The 27,120-nt window shown below is 27.1% G+C and overlaps 1 protein-coding gene across 2 annotated transcripts in view; it reads left to right on the top strand.

The window, feature by feature from the left end:
• The first annotated feature begins 925 nt into the window (after nucleotides 1-925).
• The window catches only part of LOC123297010 (laccase-4), a 109,343-nt gene continuing 83,148 nt past the window's right edge, over nucleotides 926-27,120 (top strand). For both annotated transcript variants that reach the window (XM_044878762.1, XM_044878761.1), the window contains exon 1: nucleotides 926-1,108. In XM_044878762.1, the coding sequence (XP_044734697.1) occupies nucleotides 1,024-1,108 (85 nt within the window). In that variant the 5' untranslated portion in view covers nucleotides 926-1,023. The remainder of the gene's footprint in view (nucleotides 1,109-27,120) is intronic.

Below are 27,120 nucleotides of genomic sequence, written 5' to 3'. Positions count from 1 at the left end.
GTGATGACAGACGACCGACCGACAGACAGACAGACAGACAGGCAGACAACCCAAAATTTTGTTCGTAGCGTCAATATTTTTAAGCATTACAAACTTGGGACTAAACTTAGTATACGTTGATGGTATAAAAATGCAAATGAAATGACGATATAATGGCATAGTTTTTTAATATTTATATCAGACATAATGTAATTACATTGTTTTTACAGTTATAATAAAAAAACCACGAGGAGATTCAGTTTGTAAGCACATAGCTAGCGTATAACTAAATATATTTTAAAAAACAAACGCACACAGAAAACACACACTTGTCTGTCTGTTGTTATATTTTACATAGCATATAGTAAAGTTGTTTGTTGTTTCTTGTTGTTGTTGTTGTTGAATCTATACAACAAACTAGCCTGACTTCAAGAAAGTAATAAAGGTAATGATAATAATTACTAAAACATAGAGAAATAAAATTATACTTTTTGTACAACAGACAACAGAAGCCAAGAACAGATGATCAATGAATAAAAACTATACAAATATCTAAGGCAGTGGGAATTGAAAGAAAAAAAAAATGGTAATATGATTGTATTTACATGCAAGAACGTGGTGGGAAAAATTAGGCCAAAATAACCAATAGTAGTAACATTCTATATGGTATGACGTTCAATTTAGTGGCGGTGGATTTTTTTCAAACAAGTGAATGGTAAAAATTCGATTAAAATTTAATATAGTAACAAAATTGTGATACAGTGTAAAAATTTTAGTTAGTGTTTCTTCAGCCGTTTCGGCGAAAAGACAAATATACTAGTTTTTTTTTGGTTTGTTTTGTTACACATTTTGACTTAGAGTAGATGTAGTTCTCCAAAAAATTTAATAGTGTACAGTTTTTTTTTTGCTATTCTCAACTTTTTTTGATTTCTTGTGGATTATTATTTTTTTGTGTTGAACTTGTATCTTTTGGAAAAGTGTGTGTAATATTTAAAGGATTTTATTAATAAGTTTTCTTGGACTTTAAATAAATTATATAGTACGATGGATTGGATACATCGATATTTGTTATTAATAGCAGCGATTGCGTGTTTAACGACAGCAGTTCGAATAGAAAAGAAAAAGAAAGGTAAAAAAAATTTTACTTTTTATTTATTCCTGTTTTAAATAATTGCGTATATATTTATGTAAGATATTTCGTAACTCTCTCAAATGGAGGGCAGCATGGTGATAATGATCAATCTAATTCTTAATTTTAAGAATTTTCTTTTAAAATTAGTTAAACTAAAATTTTTATGACAAGCTTGTATAAAATAAAATTTACAACAGATTTCTTCCCTAGAAATTTTTCGAAAAAATATTGAATTTTGTTTATTTCATTTATATTTTTGTTTTTTCCAACTTTGTTTCTTATTACAAATTAAAATTCAATACCCCACAACTGATAAAATGATAAGTCTTGTTCGAAATGATAAGAGTATTTATGAAGTGAACTAATTAATCAATTATAAAGCTAAGATCAGATAAGCTCTAAGAATAAACTGATCCTTTTTCTTTTGAACTTTTTTTATAAATTAGAATAAATATTTCAAAATACAGGATGTTTAAACAACTCTGCCAGTTGTAATCGTTTAGGCTATCAAAGAATTATAACAGAATTTTTAAATGTTTTTTTTTAATGAGAAGAAAGTTTATGGTTTGAACTTGATATTAAAAAAAAAATCATATTTTATACTTTTTTTGTTTAATAGATATAGAATAAATCAATTTATTTGCAAAAGTATATAAAAGAGATATTTTATTCTTGAAAAAGATAACGGCTTAATAATTTTTTTTTTTTTTTTTTTTTTTGTAACCTCATTTTAAAAATATCCACTTAACTTGTCATCAAAATGACCAAGTTAACTTTAATTATATTCATCTTTATCTAATATTGTCAAATTTTAAATATATTTTACTGAAGAAGTGCTGTAGTACAGCACAAGATCATCAGTTCACAGTTATGCAAGAAAAAACTGTTAACAATATGTTGAACTTGATGTAAAACAGTATTTTCAACCTTTTTCTTTTATCCGTAAAAACATGACTTTCTTCGATTAATTTTTAGCATATTTCAAATATTAAAATTAATTTTAAGATACATATTTAAGAATGAAAAATATTAATTTAAAAAAACTTAAAAAAACACGCTTTAATAACTAGCTGAACTAAAAAGTAGAAAATAATTTCTATCTTTAAATTCCAAAAAAATTATGATTAAGATAAAAGCATTTTTATTGGTTATTGGCTAAAGTTTTGTCATTATAAAATATCTTAAAAAGCACGCATTTTTACGATAAAATGATTTTTTTCTTAATCACTCTACTTTTTTTTTTTTTTGGACTTATAGCAATTAATTTTTATTTTTTTAGTTCAGTTAGTTACAAAAGCGTGTTTTTAAAGTTTTTTTTATATTATTATTATGGAATTTTATCTGCGCTTCCACCATCAAAGATTTTTATACCATGTATATATGAAATATACATAGTATATTAAGTTTAGTCCCAAGTTTGTAACGCTTAAAAATAATGATGCTAGGAAAAAAATTTTGTCATAGGTGTTCATAAAATCACCTAATTAGTCATTTCCGGTTGTCCGTCTGTGGACACGATAACTCAAAAACGAAAAAAGATATCGAGCTGAAATTTTTACAGCGTACTCAGGACGTAAAAAGTGAGGTGAAGTTCGTAAATGAGCATCATAGGTCAATCGGGTCTTGATATCTTGTAAACCCATCTTGTAAACCGTTAGAGATAGAACAAAAGTTTAAATGTAAAAAATGTTCCTTATCAAAAATTAAACAACTTTTGATTGAAACATTTTTTTATAATATGTACTATACTTTATTATCAGTTAAGTATGTATCACATGTTTGTATGTGTAATGTGATAAAAAAATCAACACTGACTATGCATGGTATTTCAACAATTAACTCAGTCAATTGTTTGTTTTCACTTGTTTAGTTTATCGTTAACCATTAAAATCATGATCAGAATAATATGACAAACTTATTAAAGTATGATATTGGCATCGGCCTTTGATAATTGTGCGAAGTTTCAATTCAATCCGATGTCTTGAAGTGGGGAAAATCACGTTTGCCAGTTGATTATATAAGAAAGTATTTTTTTTATTTTATTCGCAGTAGAAATTTTATTCGAAAGTTATTCGCAGTAGAACGGTTACCAAACAATTGATAGCCTGAAGGGATATTTTTCTCAAATTAATAATTTAATAAAAATTGACTTGTTAACTTAAATGATCTATTTCTTAATACTCAAGGGAGTATCATGCCGTGTAAAATGATTTCTAATTTTTCTATTTAGTAAATATCATTAACCTAAATAAATCGTCCTCTTGAGAGTTTTAATGATATAATTATGAAAATTTATTGTTTTTTTATGTAAGTAAAGATGCCATATAAGGTGCACGTAATTTCAAAACGCTATAAATTCTCTAAATTAGATTTTTTTTTCAAAAAATTGCAATGAGTAAAATAATTCTCTGGAAATACTAAGTTTTCATCTTTAAGTGGTTCTAAAACTAAAAAAAAAACCTATTTTAAAAACATAGGTGTTAGGCTATGTTAGGAATCAAGTTTCCCAAGCTAAGAAACATTTACATGGTAATATCAAGAATTTAATTAGTTTTGACATTTTTTCTTGTAGTTGATACCTAACCAGTGTCATACTTTAACACGCTTTTATTAGGTTGGTATCTATGTAACGGAATCTTTGAACGTGCTTTTCACCCACTTCAAAACTTTGAATTGAATTGAAACTTCGCAAAATTATCAAGGACCAATGACAATACAATAATTAGATCCTAATCAGAATCTTCAAAATTAACGATTATCTAAAAAAAATCTTTGATGGTGGGAGCGCAGATAATATTGGATAATAATAGTAAATCATAGTTTAAAAAATTGAAAAACACGCTTTTGAAGCTAGCTGAACTAAAGAGTAAAAAATAAATTATTGTTTAAAATTAAATATAGAGTGGTTAAGAAAAAAATCATGTTATCGTTAAAAAGCGTTGGGAGCTTGTTTAGATATATTATAATGACCATATTTTTACCAATATCTATTAATAAAATATTTACAATAATTGAAAATCTGGCACCCCACGCTTTTTTTACGATAAAATGATTTTGTTCTTAATTTCTGGATTGCCGACCAAGTCGTCCTCTAGTACCTAGAATTACCCCTCGAAAAATAGTCTTTTTATACTCTGGGTTTCAAAGTCACATATGTCAATCACTGGTTATTCGTAGCAAAACTGCCTTTGGAGAACTGTTGTTTGTAAGACAATCACTTTTCAGTGTGTCCACAGACTGTATCTTTAATGACTCAGCATACAATTTTTTCATTCTCAAATCTATGCCCGAACTTATTATACCATGTATATATGAAATATACATAGTGTATTAAGTTTAGTCCCAAGTTTGTAACGCTTAAAAATAATGATGCTAGAAAAAAAAAATTTGTCACAGGTGTTCATAAAATCACCTAATTAGTCCATTTCCGGTTGTCCGTCCGTCCGTCCGTCCATCTGTGGACACGATAACTAAAAACGAAAAAAGATATCGAGCTGAAATTTTTACAGCGTACTCAATACGTAAAAAGTGAGGTCAAGTTCGTAAATGAGCATCACAGGTCAATTGGGTCTTGGGTCCGTAAGACCCATCTTGTAAACCGTTAGAGATAGAACAAAAGTTTAAATGTAAAAAATGTTCCTTATCAAAAATTCCTCATCAACTTTTGTTTGAAACATTTTTTCGTAAACATCACTGTTTAACCGTGAGAGCGCCAATTAGGCGGAAATTATTGATTATTAGTTATGTATGATTTTATCTTGATTATTCTATATTATTTAAATCTTGATTATTAGTTATGTATGTGTCACATGTTTGTATGTGTTATGTGATAAAGAAATCAACACTGACTATGCATGGTATTTCAACAATTAACTCAGTCAATTGTTTGTTTTCACTTGTCTATAATATTTTTAAAATAAAAATGTCAAACATGAAAAAAAGAACAAATTCTAACCTAATTTTTTTTTTCAAATCATTCATAAAGTAACGTGTCTGCGGTCTGTCAAAGTAGACTAGGCTTGTTTTCAATTGTGCATTCATCCATTTCTTTTACATTAAATATGTTGAATTAAATATGCAATTCCATATATACATAGATATATACTACATAGGTACTACATACAGAAAGTAAAAATAATAAATACTTGTTACTTTAATTATTTGGAATTTTTTAATTAAATATATCGGTTAAAAAATAAATGCACATACAAAGTATCACATATCACGAATATTTTTAAATGGAAAATAAATAGAAAATTCCATACCAAATATATAACCTTACAAAACATACAAAACATAAATATTTGTACCTCGTAACCTCGTAAATTACACAATGTTACAAATTTTTCGAATAATTCAAATTTTTTCCAAAAAGTACAATTACAACGTATAACATTTAATTATAGACAATAATGGTTTAAGAGCCAGGCCAGAGATTGTATATTGTATATAAACAACAGTTATGATTGTCAGGTGTTAGAACATGGCTGATCAGTCAGCCCTTATTTATGAACAATAAATAAAATAAGATTCATTTATGATTTCCGTGGTATTTAAATGAATTTATTAAAGCTTAAAATTGTTATACAGCTTGTATATTGCATATAGATAACAGTTATGACAGTCAGTCAGATAAACGTGAGAACAGGGCTGGTCAGTCAGCCTTTATTTGTAAACAATAAATAAATAAGATTCCTTTATGATTTCCGTGGTATTTAAATGAATCTGATGTATTTATTGTTCATAAATAAGGGCCGACTGGCCAGCCCTGTTCTAAAACCTAACTGACTGACAATCATAACTGTTATTTATATACAATATACAATATGAATAACAATTTCAGCTTTAGTTAATTCATTTTAGTATCACGTAAAACTTAACCGATTCGATAGCATATATCTGAGCCCAGTTCTTTCGTTTGCTTGACTGACCGCAGTATGTATGTGTACACAACTACTATAACCAAACCTCAAATGATCAGCTTTTCAACAAATCTTTTTTGGCCTGGCTCTTGCATTATAACACGTGTAATTTAATTATTGAAACTTTCCAAAAACAAAACGCAAAAAAGGATGACAATAGCTTCTCTATCTATACAACGATATTGTCCCTAAACGGCAGCTTAGTAATTTAGATAAAAATAGAAAATTCTATTTATAATTGATAAGTGAATATCAGTGTAGAGAGAAATAGGAGAATGTGCTCATAAAAAGTAAGTAGTTTTATTAGACTTTCTTTATACTTCAATAAGTACAGTGTCTTCAAAATCTTGGTTTTATTTCGGGAAACCATACACGTACTGCACAACATATGAAAAGTACATATACAGAATGGTTTTTTTAAGTTAACAAACGGTTGAAACTCGGTAAATAAATTTAATCGAGAAAAATTCTTCAAACGAAAAATGTTAATTTTAAAGGCAAACTTTATTTTGCAGAAGCAAGAGTAAACAGTAATGTTTACGAAAAATGTTTCAAACAAAAGTTCTCAACATTTAAACTTTTGTTCTAACGGTTTACAAGATGGGTCCTAGTGACCCAAAATCTAATTGACCTATGTTGCTCATTTACGAATTCGACCTCACTTTTTACGTATTAAGCACGCTATAAAAATTTCAATTTGATATCTCTTTTCGTTTTTGAGTTATCGTGATGACAGACGGTCAGACAGACAGACAGACAACCGGAAATGGACTAAGTAGGTGATTTTATGAACACCTATACCAAAAGTTTGTTCATAGTATGAATATTTTTAAGCGTTACAAACTTGGGACTAAACTTAGTATACCTTGATATATATTTCATATATACACGATATAAAAATCCTTCTGTCAACTTTTAACTTTAAGAATTGAAATTACGTACACCGATATTTAGATAGATTGGGTACTAAGTGTATTTGCATCTCTTCAAAATGTTTGCAATTTGACAACATGGGTTTTCTAAAACTTCATTGGCTCGTTAACCAAGTCCTATTGAAGACGCTGTAATATAGCGCACAAATTTTGCATTTATTAGTTATTTTCATTGTTAATTAGATAATTATATCGTTAATTCTACCATTAAATATTATCGTTATACATTTAAAAAAAATAAAATGTAAATATCAGTTATTTGAATGCTAATCAGTGAAAGTTTTTTTTTTTTTTTTTCTTCTAATATTTTATTATTTTATTTTATTTGTACTATTGAAAACGGTTTAATCGTAAAAACCATAATTTATGATTAATAAATTTTTCATGTTCTAGGAATTTACATTAAAAATAAACAAATAAATTATTTATTTAATTGACTCGTTATAAACTATATATACTCCCATCAAATTAGATGAAATTTCTGATGGCTTAGAGGCAGCTACCTTTTAGCTTCAATGAGATTTTAAAATGTAGGAATCCTTATAAGAATTTTAAGTATCGGATTGCCTTATTATGAATCTATTTAACAACATATATTCCAAAAATACAGACTTTTTTCAAATGTATTTGATTGTATTCTTAAAGATTTTGTATGTGTCTGTCTGTGAGTCTCTGTCTGTGGCATAGTAGTGCCCAAACCGGTGAACAAATTTTGATTTTTTTTATTTCGTTTGAAAGATAATTTAATGAAGAGTGTTTTTAGCTATGTTTCCCATGCGAGTTTAGGATTTTGTACTCGAAAAAACTAAAGAATTGTCAATGAACTTTGAACTTTAAAGAAAGGTTATTTCTGATAATTTCAGAGTCTTATTTGATATGTTTCAAGTGCGAGTTTAGGATTCCATAGGTGCCCGAAAAATTTATCCGGGGTTTTTTAAATTTTGTAAATTTGTAACATTTTTAACAAGATCGACACTAACTTCAACTTTCATCAAGTCTGAATGTCTAAAGAGGCATTATTACATTAATAAATGGCATTACAATCTGCATATAGCTTACTTAATCTACTAAGTAATGTTGAGTTGATTATAATATACCAGATATTTTCCGAAATTATCTAAAAACTGCTCAAAAAATTAAACAGTAGTGAAGGGGTTAAGCTTTTAAAAACCCAATAAAATAGTAAGTACTATAAGAATCATATTTTATCAAAATATTACCTTAAATGAGCAAATCTAGTGGTTTTAATATAAGTAAAAATAAATTGTTTGAAAATGTACAAAAAATAATTCAACTTTCGCTTTTTTTTTCTATTAAAGATTTTAATTATATTTTATCTTTAATTTCATTTTAATTTCAATTTCAATTACCACGCAACTAAATTAATATAGATTGTAAGTATTATGTAATAAATGTCACATATCTTATGACTATATTATAATTATTCATATTTAATAAACTAATGTAGTGAATAATTTAGTTTCTTTCTTTTTAAGTAAATATCAGTCATATTTGTTTTATATTTTTATAACCTACATTTTACTATGATTTAATAAATTAATATATTAAAATTATTAGGGAACAAGATATTTAAAATATTTGGTTTTTAAACGGTATGTGAGTATGGCTTACGCATAAATCTACCAAAGTAGATAGCTAGACTAGCTTGACTCGTGAGGAGTTCCGTTGTAAAGCAACCTTGGCTAAAAACAGACTAAAGAAATTATGTATAAGTGTTAATTTACTTTCTTTTAATTTTAGGCAATTTTATTACCGGTATGATATACAAATTATATAATGAACAAAATTAAATTTTAATATTTTTTCTCTAGACTGTTGGATGTACTACAGGAGAAAAAAATTTAGTAAAGTAAAATTTAGAAAAAGTTTAAATTGTGATTTGAGTGTCGACTATATCGGAAGTCGAGTTTGTTGATTTTTGTGTGTTTTTCGACGGTAATTTGTAAATGCCGTAAGGAAGTTGAAAAATAGATTTATTTTTTACATAGGTATAAATAAGTATCTGCCTCATTTACAGAGGATTCCATTAACAGAGCTGAGAATACAGAATATTTTTGTTAAGATGCGATTACTAAATAAAATATCGTATTATCAATATCATTGCTGCTACAAAAATTATAAATACCGAGAATTCGTGTGAAATCTTGTGCCTTTGTTTTCATCGATCCAGTTATCGGAACGTTTTTTTCACGAAGTTGCTTGACCCATGTTCAGCAAACACTGTTCAAGTTCAGGATATTCTGATAAACTTACACGTTTTTGTTTTCCTTGCTGTTCAGAACATTGTGATTGAATTTTATCTTTATTCTACAAAGAGTATATTTTGGCACATTAAATTCGACACAGATTTCATCGCGTGTCTTCCCACTTTCGTGAACGGATAGTAACTTCAGTTTATCACGTACATTTTGGCATTTTTCAAATAAGCATCCGTATGATATGATTAAGTGCGGAATTAAATAAACAAAACGATGTTATCTCAGTTCTCACTTAGAGGGGTTGATGCATATAAAATTCACTCACTGTCTCAGTTATAGAAGTAAGATAAAATCGAAAAAATGGATACCAGATTTAGAGGTTTGCTTCGTCCCACTAACAGAGGTAGTTCCCACCTCTGCATGAGTTCCAGTTATGGAAATTTCTCACTTATCCAGATCGAACTTAACCAAGTTCCACTTTATTTATCAAGTAGCAGGAATATTTTCAATATATTCCAATTCTGATTCACTTTTGTCCAATTATATATTTTGTATTCATGGTATATTCGTTATAGTTATGGATAATTCATATATTTACACGGTAATTTAAATTAATATCCAAATAAAGGTCATGTTGAAGGTATTACGAAAAAGTGATTGTCTTTTTTATGTTATTTTACTATTTAGTTCAGTGTTTTTGTGTACAATATATAAGCACCTACATTTTGCACGACAAACAGTTTAAATATTTTGCATAACATAAAATCATAGGTGTGGTTTTCCCGCGTGATTCATATTTAAATTTTTTATTTTCTTGTCGTAAATGTTTGAAATTTGAGATCAAAAAAAGGTACTTGAAACTTTATGAGTGGATTCCTTTTACGAGTCTGACCAAACTTTCTCTCTATAAATGCCCTAAAATATATTAAACTTTTTTAAATGAGTTGAAAATGTTTTGATTGAGTCTAGAATATTCTGGATAGTTTTAGAAATTTTAAGATTGATCCAGAGAGATCTAAAATATATTGAGACCAGAGTGATACTCACCCGCTTCGCTGGGTTTAAAAGTAAAGATCCTTTCTTTGACACTCGAAATAATGGTAGGGATTGTTTTACACAGGTAAAATATATGTATGGTTTTATAATTTTTTAAATGTATAATACTCGTAATTATTCATTGAGTATATCAGAAAAGATGGCCGTGGAATATTCTATATTGACTTAAATACAAATCAATAATTGTTTAAGTAGAAAACAATAAGATAAAACAGCTAATTAAATAATAAAATTAATTCTTCATAAAAAAATATTATTATAAATTTTATTAAAAGGGTCATTAATTTTTTGTAAATCTGTAATATATCATTTAAACATGTGGTAAAAGCATAATGTTTTATTACAGGTAAATATTTTGATATCAATGGTGTAAAATTGACATATGTCAGATACTTGTTCTTCATCACGTTTACTTGTTGAACAGTTAACAGCTGTTAATTCGATTTATTGACCTGCATTTACATAGTGATAAACATGTCATCTTTAACATTAACTAAAGTGTAACGAAATTTGTTGCGATGACATTATTTATGTTATACATTTTAAAATACATCTGATAAACTTTTTCTTACTGTTTCTTAATATACGATACATTTAGTCTTGTTTAAGCGGAAACAGCAATAAACAAAGGTATACAGGCCTCGTACAATTAGTCCCTACAGAAAGTATCACAGCCGAAAAAAAGAGATTCATTTTTAGGATAATCGATAAATTTTGAATAAGTAAAGTAATGTTTTTACAACTTTCTAACAATTTAAATTTTCAGTTTCTTAACATTAATAGAATATATTTCAATCAAAATATATAACAGTAAAAAAATTTATAAAAATATTTTTTTAACATTAATAAGATCTAGTCAGACAGGTATGCAATGCAATTGATTAAAGAATCTTTAAATAATACAGATGTACATTTTTATTTTGGAATGCCAGTTTTGACAGATGACTTTCTTTTCACTACCAATTTTTTAAAAGCAAAATGAACCAAATAAATTGACAAAAAGTTATTTTACATAAAAATTACATTAATTTCATTTTTTTTTTTTTTTGTTATCTTTAATGTATGTATTTTTCATTATTTTTACCATTATAAAAAGATTTAAAAAATTGAAAACTCGCAACAAATAACTTTAAGAACTAGTTGTAATATTTCAACTTTTAGAAAACAAAAATTTTACTAAATATTTTAATTATCTTAAATTCTTGTTTAGCAAACTTACTTAACATTAACGTGCGTAGGTATAAAAAAAACTATTATGATAATTATTATTTTTAAAGTATTAAAAATCATAAAAGTAATCATGTTTTTACAATTTCATATCAAATGCCATCTATGAACAGTAATCAGAAGTTATCAAAGATCAGAATCACCCAGATAATAGTTAATTGTGGAGCTTTAATTATTATTACATAGATCTTGATTTCTCGATTAAAAAAATACAAAGACGATGATGAAAACGACGTAGCTTTGCCTTTAGAAGATTTGACTTCAAAAAGAGTGATATAACTATTAAGTTAGAAAATAATTTAATAACTTCTCTGATTTCTATCCTTAATAATTATTATCGTTAATAATTTAAAAAAAATAGGAAATATTCATGAAATTTTCGTGAAAATATTTATGAAAATCGGCTTAGAAATACGTATAATATCAACATTTTCACCTACTTATTAGGCTGATATTAGACAGAGATCGGGCATAGTATTTCATATCATATACTATGTTTGATTAAAAAAAAAAAATAACAAAAAACAGAATATTCGTGAATATTCGCTATTGACAAAATGCATTACGAACTCAAGCCTTTTTTATAAGATTTTAAAATAAACATACAAAATAATTAATAATTGCCCACCCCCAATTATTGCATTATTGATAAATTTCAACTTGATTCAATTAAAAACACCTACATAATAAATTATTCAATAAAAATAAATATGTATTCGTTCCGTGCGTGAGTTTCATTTCCATGGTAACGATACACTACTTTAATTATAGAATTGTATGGATGAATAATATATAATTGTATGGATTGCATTTAAGACTTACATTGAAAATTTAATATAATTGTCTCACAAATTTAAATAAATAATTATGATAATTTACATTTGAAAAATAATATTTGTGCAATTTGATTTCTTATTTTCACAATTTTTAATGCATTAAGTTTAATTAATTCGTGTTTTACAATAATTAGTACTGCAAATTAGTAATAACAGCCCCCTTTAACGCCAAAATTTTTCACTGGAAGCGCTGGCATCGATTTTATTGTACCTACCATGACTACGCACACAACGAATAAGTGAGAATTTGTTTTTATAAAAAATATACCTAAAACACATAACATGTACAGCCTACACGTCATCCGTTCGTAATATCGTGATAACATAATTTCTAGTATTATAATTTTTTTTTTGTCTTGTATAATTTTAAATTCATTTTCGATAGGTCACGAATATCTATCTATTTATGAATATATTACGTATTACTTTTACTCTTATTCAGTACGTTTATATATTTGATGGTGTGAACGATTCAATAAACGCAATATATCATTCCATACCGCAGCCAATATATATCTAGTATTGAACATTATTATTGCGTTATGTTTACATTTCAATACATACCAGTTATTTATTATTAAATAATTTAAATAAAATTAATTATGCAATATCTATCTATATATATATATATATATATATATATATATATATATATATATATATATATATATATATATATATATATTCAACAAGTATCATTATTAAACCATATTTTTCTTATTTACTCCCCGACATCAAAAATAGAGGTTGATTTTAAAATAATATTTGAATTGTTTATTTAAGGGCTTTATCGTACTGTAAAAAAGGTCTTTTAAAATTACAATTGCATTTGTTTCGAGCGCACTAAATGATAAACAAATAATGTCGGTCATCACGTCGACTAACCATAAAGTATATTCCCCAATGTTCTAGGTTATTTTTTGCATATAATCAACCAATAACACGTCACAAAGAGAGTCGTAAAGCGCTACTTTTTAATGCAATAAGTACCGTGATATTCATATTTAATAATAGATACGAAATAATGTAAGTAATTTGTTAATTATGTATACATAATAGAAGAAACTGACTGACTAAGTGATCGATCAACGCACAGACGAAAACGTTGATCCTAGAAGCATAAAACGTCCCTTCAATGACTTAAGTGAGCACTAAGAAGGGATTTTTGAAAATTTAACTCCTAAGGTGGTGAACAAGTGGATGAATTTTTTGTATTTTATAAATACATATTTCGACAACAAAGTAGTCATCATCAGTATGAACTAGCTAATCGTAATTACTCTTATTGTGTATGTTACGATCGTTGTTAATTTGGTGGCGGACTGCACATTGATATTTTCATTCACCTACAATTTATACTGTTCTAAGTATCTGTCAAATTGTAATGTCAGTGACGTCAGCCAATCAGCTTCCAGTGCCTGTAATATGTAATATGCAAGGTATACTAAGTTTAGTCCCAAGTTTGTAACGCTTAAAAATATTGATGCTACGAAAAAAATTTTGGTTTAGGTGTTCATAAAATCACCTAATTAGACCATTTCCGGCTGTCCGTCCGTCCGTCCGTCTGTGGGCACGAAAACTCAAAAACGAAAAAAGATATCAAGCTGAAATTTTTACAGCGTACTCAGGACGTAAAAAGTGAGGTCGAGTTCGTAAATGAGCAACATAGGTCAATTGGGTCTTGACTTACGGGTTCGTAGGACCCATCTTGTAAACCGTTATAGATAGAACAAAAATTTAAATGTAAAAAATGTTTCTTATCAAAAAATAAACAACTTTTGTTTGAAACATTTTTTCGTAAACATCACTGTTTACCCGCGAAGGCGCAAATTAGACGTAAATTGTATAGTATGTACGTATTATATGGGAATATTAGTTACGTGTGTGTGACATGCATGATATTTCCACAATTAACTCAGTTAATTGTTTATTTTCACTTGTTTGTGAATATATTTCTTTGACACCATTGAAACAAAATAACAATATTTGAAAATGTTGGTTCTTAATAAAAATGCTAGAAAATATAGAGTATATTTTGAAAAACCCAACACAATTGTGATTTGATTATGGGCACACGGTCCTTTATTTTTTACTTAAAGCACATAATTCATTTATAATTTTGTTATATATTTATTATAATTATTAAGAGTTATTAAAACAAATAAGTACAGGTAGGTACTTTACTGTACTGTATCTGTATTTATTATAGATTTGCATACCTTTCCATAATTGTTTCAAAATACTATAATAATATTTATTATCATAATATTATTAAGAGAAATGTACTGTATTTGTTGCTTGAAGGTATTTAGTACATATACGTACGAACGTGTGGTGTTGTGTGGTAATTGAAAGTTAATGTATCTATCATTTTTTGAAGGTTACTTTTATGTTTTTTTTTTTTTTTTTTTATCCCTGATATCTTAAATTACTCCACCCATTTTCTTTAAGTACTGTTTTTTTATCCTGTTATTATTACGATTGGTTGTTTTCTTATTTTAATAAATTTTTTATCTATTTGTTTAATTATATTTTAAATATTTCCACCTTTTTTATGTTAAAATTATAATAAATTGCATTTTATACCCATTTTCTACATAAATAATCACGTTATAGCCCTCAATTATCCTCCCTTTTGTTCACAATTTTATGAATTTTAATTTTTTCGGTGGGGAACTCTAACTTTTTTGCCAATGATATTTGCTGACATTTTATACTTTCTATAGGTCCAATCATTAAATAAACCTGATTGTTATACTTTTTGGATCAAAATTACCCCATCCACTGAGTTTCATCAAATTCAAAAACAAAAATTTTTTTCCGATTTTCTCGATTTTTTCATATATATTATAGCCCTTTAAAAAAATTTCAAAAAATCGAAAAAAAATGTTTAACTCCAATTTCGATAAAACTCAGTATATAAGGTAATTTTGACCCAAAAAGTTCAAAAAATGGGTGCGTTTTTTGACTGGTCCAATAGTTTTTGAGATATGGCCTAAAATCGATCAAAATATTGCGATATCTCAGAAACTCTGCATCTAACTATTAAATTAATCTGATTTTTATACTTTTTGGACCAAAATTACTCTTTCCACCGAGTTTCATCAAATTCCAAAACAAAATTATTTTTCCGATTTTCTCGATCCCCAAAAAGTACAAAATCGTGTGCATTTGTTGACTGATCGAATATTTTTTAAGATACGGACTGAGATCGATCAAAAAATTACGATATCTCAGGAACTCTGCATCCAATCATTAAATTAACCGGATTTTTATACTTTCTGGATCAAAATTACCCTATCCACTGAATTTCATCAAATTCCAAAACTAATATTTATTCATATTTTATGAAAATTTATTCATATTTTATGAAATGACCAACCGATAAACCATTACAAAATTATATTCTAAATCTACACTAACTTCTTCGAAAAAGTAGGTTAAGTTTACTTTGTAGAAAACAGACGAAAAAAAATTTTTAATTTGTTTAAAAAATTAGAAATTCCCTTCAAGATATGAATACTCTTTACGCAGTCAACCATGATGAATAATAATTTTTATTTTTTCACAAAATATAACAAACTTAAATCAAATTATCATCATTAATTCAACAACTGTTTATTTTCAAAAAAAATAATAAATATAATTGTTTTTTTTTATTTTTATCACATTCGTCACATCAATTAGATAGGATTTAAGTAAAAGGATCCAATCACAAATATCTAATCAAATTTATATTCATTTAATATTCATAACATACCACGAATCATAAATTAACTAAATGATCAATTTTTAAAACATTTTTGATTGTATGGTCATGAATATTAAAAAAACCATATGGTTTTCAGTAGGTATGGGACTCACACATATTAAACTATCAAAAAAATTATGTGACCAATTATATTTTGTACGTTTCTGTTTAAAAAATAAACAATTTTTGAATTAATAATTGATTCATGTTGGATTTTTAAAATCATTCAAGAATAATTTACATAATTTAAAGTCTATTAGTGACAGTTTTTTATGATTATTATTGAAAGTACTGAATTTTGATTGAAATGTACTTGTCATTAGAAAAAGTATTGATTTTTTTTTAATAATACTTACTTTGAATAAAATTTTGATTGATTGAATAAAATTGAATTTACCACACTTAATTTGATAATGTGAGCATTCATAGAAATATAACACAAAATTATATTAGATACGGTAATAGTAAATATCTAAATATATAATGTTTTATGGTAATTATACCATGTATATATGAAATATACATAGTATATTAAGTTTAGTCCCAAGTTTGTAACGCTTAAAAATAATGATGCTAGGAAAAAAATTTTGTCATAGGTGTTAAAAAAAAATAATCACCTAATTAGTCCATTTCCGGTTGTCCGTCCGTCCGTCTGTGGAAACGATAACTCAAAAACGAAAAAATATATCGAGCTGAAATTTTTACAGCGTACTCAGAACGTAAAAAGTGAGGTCAAGTTCGTAAATGAGCATCATTGGTCAATTGGGTCTTGGGTCCGTGGGACCCATCTTGTAAACCGTTAGAGATAGACCAAAGGTTTAAATGTAAAAAATGTTTCTTATAAAAAATTAAACAACCTTTTTTTCAAACATTTTTTCGTAAACATCACTGTTTACCCGTGAGAGCGCCAATTAGACGGAAATTTTATAATATGTACTATACTTGATTATCAGTTATGTATGTGTAATGTGATAAAGAAATCAACACTGACTTTGCATGGTATTTCAACAATTAACTCAGTCTATTGTTTGTTTTCACCTGTTTTTATATTGGGTTCTTCAAATTAGATTTCAGCATGATAATTTCATAAATATTAAAAAAAAAACCCTAAAAAAGCTGTTTAAAAATTGTCTGCGTCCTGATCAAATAGATCATTGATTAAAGACTTTAAGTTATATCTAAATGTTTCATGAAATCTACTTAAAATTCAACTCAATATATCCAATTTAAAATTAATTATGAATACAAACAATGAAAAACAATATGATTTACAGATTTAGTAGTTTCTAAAAGTTAACAAAATCTACGTTGGTCAGATACAAAGAAACTAAAATCATTAAGTAAATATAATTAGTATTTGATTTTTTACCAAAAAATATAGTGTTTTTAATTATCTGATACATATAAATTAAAAAGTAGTTCATTATTAAAATTATAATTTCATATTAATTATTTTTATAACTGTTTATCTAGTACATGACTTTTATCAAAAGTCAGTGTTAATTCTTTTAGTTGAGTTTTATCTAATTTAATTTTAATTAATGAAAATTTAGTAATGAATATGTATGCATTCACTTTTTTCATTCATATATGTATTTATATTTATTAAAAATTTCATTATCAAAAACTGCAATATTTCATATCTGTAAAACTGCAATAATTTAACACATTTAAACGTGTATAAATTATTTAACAGTAGGGTGCCAGGAAACAGACTTTTTTCAAAATATAGACAAAAAACTAAATATGAGGTAAAAATTAATTTAATTTGGCACTTCCGTTTCAATATTTTTTCCCACCGCTTCCACCAAAATAAATATCTCTTTCGTAAAGTATGATATGAATCGTTTACAATATCATTTTGATATTTATGTAAAATAAGTTTGCAAAACTCAAAGACCCACAGTCGGTTTTAATCCATTAAAATGGTTGGTATTCAAACTCGAAGTTAAATTCGAAAAAGAAAACTCTCAACATTTCGTGTTAATAAAAAATTATTAGACTTAGAATGTTTAGTTGATTCACCAAAAAAAAGCCACTGATAAATTTTTAAGCATGTTTGAGTTATTTCACAAGAGGGTACTGTCCTAATTTATGGTATGTGTTATGGACTGAATTTCGGAGTTTTCCTGTTAAAATTGGGTATGAAAGCCGTACGATTGCGATTACTGCGTTTACAAGTGTAACCTCTCTCTACAGGTGAAAATTGCTTATTTTAAAAACTTTTTAAAGCATTTAGCAATGTCAATGAAAAAGATAAATTGCCAAACATTTTGCTGTTCCTAGAAACTTTTCAAATTATTTAGTTTTATAATCCAATAATGTAATTTTAATTTGCCATGCTCGGTCCCACGTTACTTAACGCAACCACTCTCAGTTGCTAGACGGAATTTCATTCTGACTTAATTTCGTTAAGAAATATTCAAAATTAATTTCCGAATACGTTGCCGGATCTCATTAATAAACATCTATACTTGACTGGCGCGTGTGACCTTGCATCACTTTTCCATATAAATAATATCCTGTATTTCACTGATTTTCTATTTCTAACATACAAAAACAGATTTAATAATTTATAATATATAATTTTTTTTTAAAATTATTATTACTAATTGTTTATGACTTAACAATTACTTATATGTTGTTTAGGTAATATCAAAACCTACTCATATTTCTATAACCTATGAGTTTTTATAATTGTTTGAATTGTGTGCGAATAGAATTTTAAATATTGTGTAAATTATGTATAATATAATTAATGTTTTACTTTGAAAATCAATCATTAATTGTTTCTTTTTCAACAATATATAATCAATAAAAAAAAAACCACCTCTTTGTTTTCTATAAATTGATTACTAATCACTTGTTTCAATAATATTTGATTTGATGACAGCTTCGTGTGAACATTTTAAAATCTTAAGTGTCTTATATATTATTTTTCTAGGCTGTTTTTCCTTGAATATGCGATATCTTCCTTATTCTTTTATGAAATTCCATAATTTACTCCTAATTTTAGAGCTTGGTCTAAAAACTGGTCTAAAAATTTAACGCTTAGGAAACAACAGACTAAAGAAATAGTATTTAGATTTGATTTTGCTCATTTTGTACTTTGAATATCATATCTGTAATAAAATTTCCTAAAAATAAGAAGAAAGTAGCGTTACTCTACGTCTAACCATTGTCTAGAGTGATCATAAACATCGACAACTTAATTTTTTTCCAAGGACTTCAGTATCAACCATCTTAGCTAAGAATAAAATATCTTAATTTCTTAGCATATTGACTGGTTATTGAAGAAAAACTGTGCTTTGACCTCGTGACCTCGCGATAACCAGTGGAAAAAGACCGAAAACAAAGACAAAAAAAACCCGCTTGATGGAAACAAGTGCTTTGAGTTTCTTTCAGTTTTGTTTTTGTTTTTCAGGTTCTAATAAATAATATTCATTGGTTCAAAGCATGACAAATATTTCGCTATAAAATTGTAACAAATGGCACTCGTTAAAGACAATAATTGAAAAACTATGGTAAATATCGAAAAATTATTCTCTTAATTTTCCAAGTTCTAACAGAATCCATTCTCAAAATTTAGAAGGATAAGTCTCAAATATTTGCATACACTCATCATTTGCGGAACTTCCTGTAGTCAAAACTAAAATATTTTTCAATCCCTCTGTCGAATAGAAACAATAAATAAATAATGCACTAAGCACGGGTTGCTTAATTTCTTAATAGTTCTAAATTGTAAAAATCTTCTAAATTTCTGATATGTAGCGTATTCTTTGAAGGGAAACCATGATGAGAAACTTCTGAAATTCATGAACAGCAATAGACGAAAATCTTTTAAAGCATAGCGTGCCCCGGTATCCATAATTCACATAAAACTTACACTGCTGAAAATAGGTTCCTTATTTATAGTTAAATTATAAGTTATTTTAAACAAATCATTTCCGTTTAACTCGTAAATTGTTATAAATTAAACTAATAGTTTCACATGTGAAGCTGGCTTTTCAATTTCATAAAATAACAATAGCTGTTATATAATAAAAAATAATGTAGAGAAAAAAATTTTAAAATAAATTCTTTTCATAAATTAAAAACCATTTATTATTTCAAATTACTCTGCAGGTTATTATTTACCATACAAATCATATCTAAGTAATGCACAAATAATTTAAAAAAGAAAAAATAACTCTTTTATGAATTAATTTTTTTCCAATTATAATAAAATTTTTCACACGATTTTATATAATATTTCAAATTGTTTTTTCTTCCTAGTGCAATTATTAGCTTCTATATGATTGACTGTTCTCGAATTTATTTACATTGATTAAGTGACTATCGGCTACCATTTCAGTTTTGGTAATATGGTTTCGGTTTTTGGTTTCATAAAATTAATAAAACATTTAACCCATTAGCATTCGTGTTATGAGCATTTTGCTCAAGATTACAAAATTCAAGTCTTTACAAAATTTAAAAAACCCCCTACTAATGCGATTTATTCCTTGTAAATCGATTTTTGGAAACTTAGCAATAAACTGTTATCAATCAAGTCGGTCCGATCGTTTAGAAGATACGATGCCACTGAGAAACACACAGACGTACAGATAAACACTTTAAACTTATAAAACTTCTTAAATCAATATCAAAGTGATGGTCAAAGACATCAGATGAGATGAAAAAGATACTTAGAGAGATATCATTTTTTGGGACAAATTTTTGGAAATATTTTTATTGAAATTGAAATATTTGAGTTGACTTTGTTCTTTTGAATTATTGTTTTGAATTACTTAATTATTTTACCATTTCACTTTTCGAAATGAATTGAATCAGGTTTATTTGACCATTCATTTCCATAGTATTTATTTATATGTTAAAATTATTTGTCATGCCTTTTCCAAACTGAATTGATTTTGAAGATCATCGCCAATTTTTTAGTTTTTTTCGGGTACAGAACTCTAAGCTCGCACGAAACATAGCTAAGAACACTCTCCGTTAAATAACCTTTCATATGAACCCAAAAAAATTCGCGATCGAAAAATCGGTTCATCCGTTTAGACGCTACGATGCCACAGAAATAAAATAAATGCCTGATCAGACATTGTGGTAAAATTAACTGCTTCACCAACGACTCCAAATTCCAAACAACCTCCGTTTCTCTGACATACGCTTATAACAGAGGCCACCCACATCATTAGTTGTTAATCTTTATTTATTTAATTACAAACATATTTAGAATTACATTTTAATGTGGGTGGAGTCGGTTGGTTCGTTCTTATCCAAGCAACGACAATGTGATCAATTCTACCGCCCTCATTCTGCCTGGATTCGAACCCGCAATCTAAGTCTAAATGGACTAACAGCCAAAGACAAACGCCTTAGACCGCTCGGCCATTTAGACTCTACAAAGTTAATGAAAAACATTTGACTCCCCGCATAGTTAAGAATTTAAATTATTTCTTATTATTAAATATTTTTTTAAAAAAATTTCCACTTTCAATTTCAATTTTTGATTAAACAAATATTACAAATTGTTTTTTCTATGATAAATAATATAATAATTCGATAATAAGATATATTTTACAATCGTAATTATAGTTATTTAGAAAGTAATCAAAAAGAAATTATAAATTAATTTTTTTTTTAGGTTTTTTTTTTTTGCAATATAATATGGCATCTTGGCTCGGGAAAAAAATGAGTAAATTATTGACCTTTAAGGCACAAGCAGTACTTTCATTTTAAACTTTTTTTTTGTTTGCTCACAATTATTCGTTTTCTTTTTTAGAATTTTAATGATTTTTTGTTTTAATAAATATCAATTTTTTGGATCGGTAATTACTTAGCCGTCTGTCTAGTTAAGATAATAAAAATAAAATAAATTAATATAACAAGTAACTTAATTGTTTAAATACTCAAAATGAAATTGATATCAATATTTGAGATGATTATAGTTATAAGAATTGTTAAGGATGTTCAGGATCAAATATGCCTCTGTTATCAAAAAAATTGAATTTTTTTATCTTCATGACGTCATCAAAATCCAAAAAATTTAATTTTGCTCTATCTTTCCCAAATTTTACCCAATTTTGATAAACCAAGTATGGAATCCTACTTAATTTGGGTCATACTTTTCAAATTTGTTGTCAAAATTAACCTAGCTATAATAGATTTCAAGAATTTGGAGTCTTGGTCCCGAAATTAAGCCCATAAATGATAGCTAGCAAAAAACTGACATCAAAGCTGAAAAGTTCGACCCAAAATTAGTGGGTTTGAAAAAAAATTTCAATAAGATCGGATCAAATATGCCTGTGTTATCAAAAAAATTAAATTTTTTAACTTCATGACGTCATCAAATCCAAAAAAATTAATTTTGCTCTATCTTTCCCAAATTTTACCCAATTTTGACAAACCAAGTATATGGAATCCTACTAAATTTAGGTCATACTTTTCAAATTAACCTAGGTCTAATAGGTTTCAAGAATGTGGCGTCTTGGCCTCGGAATTAAGCACATAAGTGAATATTTTTTTATCTACTTTGAGTTGAAATTGTGGCAAATCTATAATTCCTCCTTCGTGAAAAAAGATAAGCTTTAGGAGGTCGTTAAGTTCATCAGATGTCTTTATACACTTCCCCCCAAACAAATTCCAATCTACTTCTATCGCTGTTATTAGATATTTTCTGAATTATACATTTAATATGTGATTTTTTCTATTTCAGGTAAGCCAAGTGAAATATTTTTCTACATTTTTACACCCAAGTACGTAAGTATGCTTAAAATCGAACTCTGATATTTTATGCATTGCAGCAAATGATTCAGTTCAATCGGTAAAGATGAATGCAATTGTTACCTAAAAGTATGTCTGTCAGTCTTTCAAATTTTCTATTGATGGGCCTGTTAAATAATATTTAATAATCAGGACCTGTGTTTTCGAGCCAACTCCCTTCTAAAAAGAGTAAATCTATTGAATAAGATTTAATTTATTATAGTTTTGTAAATACTAGTCGTTAATGACCTCAATGTTAAAAAGCGACTTTAACACTTTTAAATAAATAATCAAACAATCAATCAAAGGTGACAATACATTTAATGTACAAAATAAAAATAACGCTCCTGTACCCCTTGTGTATGTTATTCATTACACAGTGAAACCTGTATTCATTACACAGTGAAACCTGGAATATACCTTTGAAGACCATTGATTAAGCATAATACATAATACATTACATCAAGCCTTTAACAGTTCTTAATTATTTACGGTGTAACGTTGGCAATAGATACTTTATAATAGATACTTTTTTTTACCCACTTAACAATACGTAAGTTTTACAATTAATTATATCCTCTAATCTAACAGATATTCCACATCCTTAAAAATATCACTGACATTTCTAATGGAGACAACTTTTTCCGTTACTTAACACATAATAAAGTTTTATTTAATTAATCAAGTTCTATATTTGTGGTCTCGTTTATTAGATACATTCTCATTAAAATACAATAATATTCCCGGATTTATGTTAATTACCATGTATAAAATTATAATAAATATAAGTATCTAATAAATTATTTTTAAATAAAGTTGATCATTCTAGTCTATTTATATATTTAAAAATTGAAATTATTATATGAAATTGTTGTAGGTAAATTTAATTAATACAAATCCTGCGATCAAAATTTATTTGATTAGTAATCTATAAATTATGAAAACATGCTTAACTAGGATACAGATTTTCATCATGAATAACTGATATTTTATAACGTTCAGAAACGTTGTGGTTTTGTCAAATTTTTCAACTATTATTTCGTAATCTTATGGAATGTTATATGCGCTTCTGCCATCAAAGATTTTCTAGTTACTTGTTAATCCTGATGGTCCTGGCTAGGATAATTGGACAAACTTATTAAATTATTGTAGTCTCATCTGTTCTTGATAAGTTGAAAAGTGTGCAGATGAAAGCTTTTTTATAAATTAACATATCCGTTGTCTACTTTTCACAAACCTCCACGAGACAGCAACTCTGACATGTTATTTGATTCCTTCCAACTTCCTTTAACCAACTTTTCAAAATGTTGCTTAGACTTATTTCAAAAAAAATTCCAACAAGAAATTTCAATCAAGGAGAAAATTATGACGTAGTTCTTTAAATTTTCCACTTTTTTTAATACTCAATTAAAAATTGTATGTCGTAAATTAAAGTCGTATTTAAAGTCACACTACGTGCTTAATTGAAATTTAACAGTTTTTCAAGAAAGTAGATTATTAAAGAAAGTGACAGAGTAAAACCGTGTGTCCATAATGAAGAGAAAATTTTATAATTCTTTTTATTTGCCGTTTAGGGGATTAACAAAGTTAGTTTCGGTAAGTACAAAATTTAGATTCTAATCAGAACCTTCGTTACGATATGTCAATGAAATTTAACCATTAAAAAATAGTTAATAATAGAAGTGTCTTTAACTTTAAGGCGTTTATTTATCAATGTCTTTCGAAGAATACGTCTTTTTCAATGTCTTTTGAAAAACACTAATAGTTGAGTCAAAATGACCAAAGGACATCAAAATTCGCCTAAATATACCAGGCTCACAAATCTAAAGACTGGAGTTTGAAACAAATATACTGATTCCACTTCCCCAGGTCGTCGGTAAAATTTAGCCTTATTCATTCGGTTATAAAATCAATTGCAATTAAAACAAGTAAAAATAATCACTTCAGAATTTTCACTTCATTTAATTGGGCTCACGGTCTGTAAATATAAAAAAGACACCGGAGTGCTATAAAAAAATATTGAAGCGTATCATTTCCTAGTCGTACAATCAAATGCAGTTTTATATGCCTTTCAATGTGAAATTTTTCCATGCACACATACATAAACAGTAATTATGTATTCTATAAAAATACACTAATTTTTATGCTATAGGTAAATAATTAAATAATGATTAGAAAAATATATTGCTATCAAAACAATTTAATTTCACCTTCAAGTAAGTAATTGATAAAAAAACAAAGGAAATAAAATTCTGCAATTACCAATTTTAGTGATAAAGTGCTGTCTGTTTTGTTCAATTAAAATTATTTGCAATATATTTAATAATTCAAGGCAGGCCTTCGCATTTTAAATTAAAGCACTTCATACCTTTCATGATTAATTTAATCTGCAGTTACAATAACTATGTTGAGTACAAAAATTTTACGGTAATCATGCCTGGATTTACATATTACTCCGCATATGCCATGGGTCTAGGCGGAAAATTGATCGAAAATAGCCCTCCAGTTACTTCATTCTCAGGGTGGACAGTATACACCTCGTCTCTTGGAATTTTACGAGAATATGTAGCATATTTCGCCAAAATTCATTTCTTGGGAAAGTTTACAAGGCGAGCAACGTAAACTTCGTTTCTTAGAGTGTTACGAGAATATGTAACATATTTCGTACTTGCGTGTGTCTCTCTTTCGTCAACCATAGTCTCCTGCTGCTCACAAATTGGACAGTTGATCAGTTTTAAGTGCTTTATTTCGTTGTACCTGTTATTTAAACTAATCATAATCTGGCTTTATAAGTTATTGCCAATTAATAACAGTTATTCTATAAATAACTACTATTTATGTATGACCTCATTACCTTGCCAAGGGGAGATAATTTCTTAATTATTGTAATTTGATGTTAATTAAAATCGAAAGGCTATTTTTCCTGCAAAAAGAGCATTTGCGTGTAAAGTAATACATATTGTTTTAATTAATTTCTCGATTTAGTAAACCTTATGGCAGGAAACAGGCCTTGATTTACAAATTTGCCGCACCTCAAAACTCCTTTAATTGCGCAATAGGTTTAGTATTGAATTTCACAATACACTGTCGGAGAAAATAAGATGATTTTCGATATAGAAACTTGCTATAAGTGTTTACTGATGCCAGAAGTCTAGCTTACGAAATTTAGCTGACTACAATATTAAGAACTCAAAAAGCCAAATAAAACAATAAAATAGTGAAAATACTATAATAATAATACTTGATAATAAATTTTGTTATTATTTTTGAAACATTACAAATGCGTGTTAATGTATTGTATTTTATTTGTATAATAACAACATTTGTTCAAATATCATTTGTAAATTTCTCCTTATCATAACGTAAAAAGAGTAATATACAGCATTAATATACATTTCTTTCTAAGTTAATGTAATACAATTATTAAATTATCATTAAAAAAAACTTTCTATCATGTATAGGAGTCAATTATTTCATTTAAAAAAAAAAAAAAAAACAGATAAAGAATAAATCTATATGATTAAAAAAGAAAAAAGAAAAAAAACAAAATTTTTTAAAAGCAATCAAAATAAAAAATATAACATTCTAAAAATTTACGACCCAGAAAAAACTGAAGTCGAAACCGTTTATAACGAAGATTTTGGTAACATTCCACCCAAATCCCTGTTTAAAAACATATGTAAATGTATCGGCTATAACAACATTGGATATAACGATATATTGGCTCTAGTGACCAGGTGATTGCAAGCCTACAGTATTGTAAAAAACATTTGGTTTATTGCACGGTACATGCATATAAACCAGATACATGATTTGTAGTCAAATAAAGTGTTATTTTTAGTATTACTTATTATTGTTGTTCATATTTAATTATGCACACAATATTTACATCATGGTCTTTCGACTAATTTTGATATATAATATGTTACATTCAATCGTAAACTAAATTGACAAATGTCTTGTCTAGCAATCTTAATTAAAGAGAATTGAAAAAAATACACTCGAACCAGGACTCGAACCCGGACATCTTGGATTCATGTCAAGCGCCCTACCAATTAGGCTATTCGAGTTCTAGACACGAATGCAATTTTTTCAACTCAATGAATTTTTTTTACTTTGTTTATCCACCTTATTTATTATTATTACTTATTATTGTTGTTCACATTTAATTATGCACACAATATTTACATCATGGTTTTTCGACTAATTTTGATATATAATATGTTACATTCAATCGTAAACTAAATTGACAAATGTCTTGTCTAGCAATCTTAATTAAAGAGAATTGAAAAAAATACACTCGA

This window comes from Chrysoperla carnea, chromosome 3, assembly GCF_905475395.1.
Source record: "Chrysoperla carnea chromosome 3, inChrCarn1.1, whole genome shotgun sequence".
Taxonomy (NCBI): Eukaryota; Metazoa; Arthropoda; class Insecta; order Neuroptera; family Chrysopidae; genus Chrysoperla; species Chrysoperla carnea.
Note: the sequence above shows the minus strand (reverse complement) of the source record. Positions and strands in the feature narration are given on the sequence as shown.